This window comes from Lontra canadensis, unplaced genomic scaffold, assembly GCF_010015895.1.
Source record: "Lontra canadensis isolate GAN:19392208 unplaced genomic scaffold, GSC_riverotter_1.0 scaffold44, whole genome shotgun sequence".
Lineage (NCBI taxonomy): Eukaryota > Metazoa > Chordata > Mammalia > Carnivora > Mustelidae > Lontra > Lontra canadensis.
In genome coordinates, this window is record NW_022631038.1 from 9,802,137 (window position 1) to 9,807,592 (window position 5,456).

Below are 5,456 nucleotides of genomic sequence, written 5' to 3' on the forward strand. Positions count from 1 at the left end.
AAAGTGTAAGGAAAAAAAAAGGATCACTTGAGGTAACTTAGATTGTATTCAATTACAGATTTTCTTGTGATTCTAAAATTTCTGTCAAGAGATTGTAGAACCTGTAAGTCATCAGTTCATGTCCACTCCCGGCATATCCGTAGCCTCAGAGAATTTCTTTTTGTTTTTCCTCCAGAAAGGAGTGTCATGAAAAAGGAACAGAAAAGAACCGTCTCTCTTGGTGAATTGGGAGTTTTCTCTCCCAGTTGGTGGCTACTTCATGATTGGAAAAGAAGTACCTAGGTGGCTGAAGAGATTAGATTTTTGTAGTTGTACAGATGAAGCTGATAAAAGAAGACATGAAAATGCTTTCTCTGGGTCGTAATGGGTGATGAGTAAGTAAGCCTGAACGAGACAGATTTGGAGTGAGGGCAGAAATTTTAATTTTTTTAAAGCCAAGTAGGACTTCGAACACTTGTTGAGGATGTTCTTTTCCCAAAAATGGAAGAAGAAAAAATTTTCAAAGCAAAAGTGTAAAAAGTGGAAGGAGATAAGAACCAAGTCGACTTCAAGAATTTCAGTACATCATCAGCTCCTTTGGGCAGACGGGCACAAGCATCGTACATGTGGGTGATTTTATCACTAGAGATGGTTTCCTACCCTAGGAACGACTTTTTAATTCGGATTCTGGAGTGTTTACTCTTTTTCTTTCTTTTTTTTTTTTTTTTTTAACACTGTGTGTTTTGACTCTTCATGTTAGATAGATTTGTGTAAATGAAGTAAATCCTGAATTTATAGTATGTTTGACTATACCACTGTTTGCTATGTGATACAGAAACATTATACAGGTTTTAACGTTCCTTGAAGTTTTATTGGAAGTAGATCTGTGTCAGGGACACAGACAGTATAAGTTTTCTCTTTTTGGCAACCCAGCTTGCTTTGAATGAACCGAGCGTCAGCTGGATTTCACAGTATATATGATTTATAGTCTTTGTGTTATCAAGGCCTTAAATGTATGTTTTATTCCAGGCAGAGGGAAATACATTGAGCACTGTTTTTGACATGTCTGCCTAAGGAAGGAACTCCCCAATGGATCATGGCGTTAATGTTTACAGGACATTTCTTATTTTTAGCATTAGTGATGTTTGCTTTCTCTACTTTTGAGGAATCTGTGAGCAATTACTCTGACTGGGCAGTTTTCACAGATGATATAGATCAGTTTAAGACACAGAAAGTGCAAGATTTCGAACCCCATCAAAAGCTGAAAAAAAGTGTGCTTCATCCAAGTTTGTATTTCGATGCTGGAGAAATCCGGGCAATGAAACAGAAGTCCCGTACCAGCCATTTGCATCTCTTTAGAGCTATCAGAAGTGCAGTCACAGTTATGCTGTCCAACCCCACATACTACCTACCTCCACCCAAGCATGCTGATTTTGCTTCCAAGTGGAATGAGATTTATGGTAACAATCTGCCTCCTTTAGCATTGTACTGTTTGTTATGTCCAGAAGACAAAGTTGCCTTTGAGTTTGTCTTGGAATATATGGACAGGATGGTTGGCTACAAAGACTGGCTAGTTGAAAATGCACCAGGGGACGAGGTTCCCGTTGGCCATTCCTTAACAGGTTTTGCCACTGCCTTTGACTTTTTGTATAACCTACTGGATGATCATCGAAGACACAAATACCTGGAAAAAATATGGGCCGTTACAGAGGAAATGTATGAGTATTCCAAGGTCCGTTCATGGGGCAAACAACTTCTCCATAATCACCAGGCTACTAACATGATAGCGTTACTCACCGGGGCTTTGGTGACTGGGGTAGATAAAGGATCTAAAGCAAATATATGGAAACAGGTTGTAGTAGATGTGATGGAAAAGACGATGTTTCTGTTGAATCACATTGTCGATGGTTCTTTGGATGAAGGTGTGGCCTATGGAAGCTACACGGCTAAATCAGTCACACAGTATGTTTTTTTAGCCCAGCGTCATTTCAACATCAACAACTTGGATAATAACTGGTTAAAAATGCACTTTTGGTTCTATTATGCCACCCTTTTACCAGGCTTCCAAAGAACTGTGGGTATAGCAGATTCTAATTATAATTGGTTTTATGGTCCAGAGAGCCAGTTAGTGTTTTTGGATAAGTTTATCTTAAAGAATGGAGCTGGGAATTGGTTAGCTCAGCAAATTAGAAGGCACCGACCTAAAGATGGACCAATGGTCCCCTCCACTGCCCAGAGGTGGAGTACTCTTCACACCGAGTTCATCTGGTATGATCCCCAGCTCACCCCACAGCCTCCTGCTGAATATGGTACTGCGAAAATGCACACATTCCCTAACTGGGGTGTTGTCACCTATGGGGCTGGGTTGCCAAATACACAGACCAATACCTTTGTGTCTTTTAAATCTGGGAAGCTAGGGGGGCGAGCCGTGTATGACATAGTTCACTTTCAGCCGTACTCCTGGATTGATGGGTGGAGAAGCTTTAACCCAGGACACGAACATCCAGATCAGAACTCATTTACTTTCGCCCCCAATGGGCAAGTATTTGTTTCTGAAGCTCTCTATGGACCCAAACTGAGCCACCTTAACAACGTACTGGTGTTTGCTCCGTCCCCCACAAGCCAGTGTAATAAGCCCTGGGAAGGTCAGCTGGGAGAATGTGCGCAGTGGCTTAAGTGGACTGGTGAGGAGGCTGGTGATGCGGCAGGGGAGATCATTACTGCCTCTCAACATGGAGAAATGATATTTGTGAGTGGGGAAGCAGTGTCTGCTTACTCTTCAGCAATGAAGCTGAAAAGTGTCTATCGTGCTTTGCTCCTCTTAAATTCTCAAACTTTGCTAGTTGTCGATCACGTTGAGAGGCAAGACAGTTCCCCAATAAAATCTGTCAGTGCCTTCTTCCATAATCTGGACATTGATTTTAAGTACATCCCGTATAGGTTTCTGAACAGGTACAATGGCGCCATGATGGATGTGTGGGACGCACACTACAGAATGTTCTGGTTTGATCATCGTGGCAGCAGTCCCACTGCTAGCATCCAGGAAGCCGAGCAAGCTGCTGAATTTAAGAAACGGTGGACTCAGTTTGTTAATGTCACATTTCAGATGGAATCCACAATCACAAGGATTGCATATGTCTTTTATGGACCATATGTCAATGTTTCCAGCTGCAGATTTATTGATAATTCCAATTCTGGACTTCAGATTTCTCTCAATGTCAATAATACTGAGCACGTTGTGTCCATTGTAACTGACTACCGTAACTTGAAGACGAGATTCGATTACTTGGGTTTTGGTGGCTTTGCCAATGTGGCTGATCAGGGCCAAATAACCCGATTTGGTTTGGGCACTCAAGCAAGAGCAAAGCCCGTAAGACAAGATAGGGCTATTTTCCCCTTTGGATTTAAATTTAATATAGCAGTTGGGTTGATTTTGTGCATTAGCTTGGTGATTTTGACCTTTCAATGGCGGTTTTACCTTTCTTTTAGAAAGCTAATGCGGTGGATCTTAATTCTTGTCATTGCCTTGTGGTTTATTGAGCTGCTGGACGTGTGGAGCACTTGCACTCAGCCCCTCTGTGCAAAGTGGGCAAGGACGGAGGCCGAGGCAAGCTCGAAGTCTTCGTCTTCCCAGGGGCATCGCCTCGATCTTCCTGACGTTGTCATTACCTCACTTCCTGGTTCAGGAGCTGAAATTCTCAAACAACTTTTTTTCAACAGTAGTGATTTTCTCTACATCAGAGTTCCTACAACCTACATTGAAATTCCTGAAACTGAATTTGAAATGGACTCATTTGTAGATGCCTGTGAATGGAAGGCATCAGATATCCACAGTGTGCATTTCCGTTTACTCCGAGGCTGGTTGCAGTCCTTAGTTCGAGACACAAAACTGCATTTACAAAATATCCATCTGCATGAACCCAGTAGGGGTAAACTGGCCCAATATTTTACAGCAAATAAGGACAAAAAAAGAAAATTGAAAAGGAGAGAATCTTTGCTCGAACAAAGAAGTAGAATGAAAGGCACCTTTGATAGAGATGCTGAATATATTAGGGCTTTGAGGAGACACCTGGTCTATTACCCAAGCGCACGTCCTGTGCTCAGCTTAAGCAGCGGGAGCTGGACCTTAAAGCTTCATTTTTTTCAAGAAGTTTTAGGAGCTTCTATGAGGGCATTGTACATAGTAAGGGACCCGCGGGCATGGATTTATTCAATGCTGTACAGTAGTAAACCAAGTCTCTACTCTTTGAAAAATGTACCAGAGCACTTAACTAAGTTGTTTAAAATAGAGGGAGGTAAAGGCAAATGCAACTTAAATTCAGGCTATGCTTTCGAGTATGAATCGTTGAGGAGAGAATTATCAAAACCCAAGTCAGATGCAGTCTCCCTGTTGTCCCATTTGTGGCTGGCAAACACAGCCGCAGCCCTGAGAATAAATACAGATTTGCTGCCCACCAGCTACCAGCTGATCAAGTTTGAAGATATCGTACATTTTCCTCAGAAAACCACTGAAAGGATTTTTGCCTTTCTTGGAATACCTTTGTCTCCTGCTAGTTTAAACCAAATATTATTCGCCACCTCCACAAACCTTTTCTATCTTCCCTATGAAGGGGAAATATCGCCAACTAATACTAATGTTTGGAAACAAAACTTGCCTAGAGATGAAATTAAGCTGATTGAGAACATCTGCTGGACACTGATGGAGCGTCTAGGATACCCAAAGTTTATGGACTAAATGCTGCAGGTCAGCAGAAATTTGCACTAATCCTTTGCAGCCCGGTTTGTGGATGTGAAGAGTTTGTTTATTCTTGTACTTTGTGTGTGTGTGCGCGTGCGCGAGCGTGTTCGGTTTGTTACTTGCACAGAGATTATTTTAAAACTAGGCACCGTATTTGGCCTAGGAGGATTTATTTTTATGTCACTACTTTCCTTGCCTTTGTTTCTGAATTTTTTTTTTTTTTTTTTTTTCTGCTGCAATGTTCCTGCTAGAGGCATGGATGAGGTTATATGATGGTGGTCAGGGGACGTAAGAAGATTTTACAGGTCTTTGTCCAGCCGTCTCCCTCATCTGTAACTGTGCTGATCTATCGTGGAACCTCAAATACTGCTAAAGGCCTTTCAATTGCTGCTTTGCCCAAGCATCTCTTGCTTTCAAGATGGACTACAAAAGTTCCTTATCTTTTTTAAAAGATCTTCTAACACATTTATCTTGCACAAAAAAAAAAAAAAAATGTTTTTTTTTTTCCTGTGTATAATGTTCAGTGATATCACTGGGGAAATGGTGAGAGCTCCTATCAGAACTATAGAATTCCTTCTGGGAAATACAGATAAAAATACAGAATGAACATTTTTTTCAGGTCCGAAACAGTGATCTGAAAAGCCTCAAGTTTTTTACTTAGAAATAATAAGGAGTCAGTCTGAACAGTCTGGGTGCCAAGGGCTGGTAGAGTATTTTCAACTTGCTTGTCTGTTTAAAA

At 41.3% G+C, this 5,456-nt stretch overlaps 1 protein-coding gene across 1 annotated transcript; it reads left to right on the forward strand.

The window, feature by feature from the left end:
- The first annotated feature begins 708 nt into the window (after window positions 1–708).
- Window positions 709–5,194, forward strand: DSEL (dermatan sulfate epimerase like). The gene is made up of 2 exons (XM_032872260.1): window positions 709–4,723; window positions 4,969–5,194. The coding sequence occupies exon 1, from the start codon at window positions 1,076–1,078 to the stop codon at window positions 4,712–4,714; it is 3,639 nt and encodes a 1,212-aa protein (XP_032728151.1). The 5' UTR covers window positions 709–1,075; the 3' UTR covers window positions 4,715–4,723; window positions 4,969–5,194.
- Window positions 5,195–5,456: the final 262 nt, after the last annotated feature.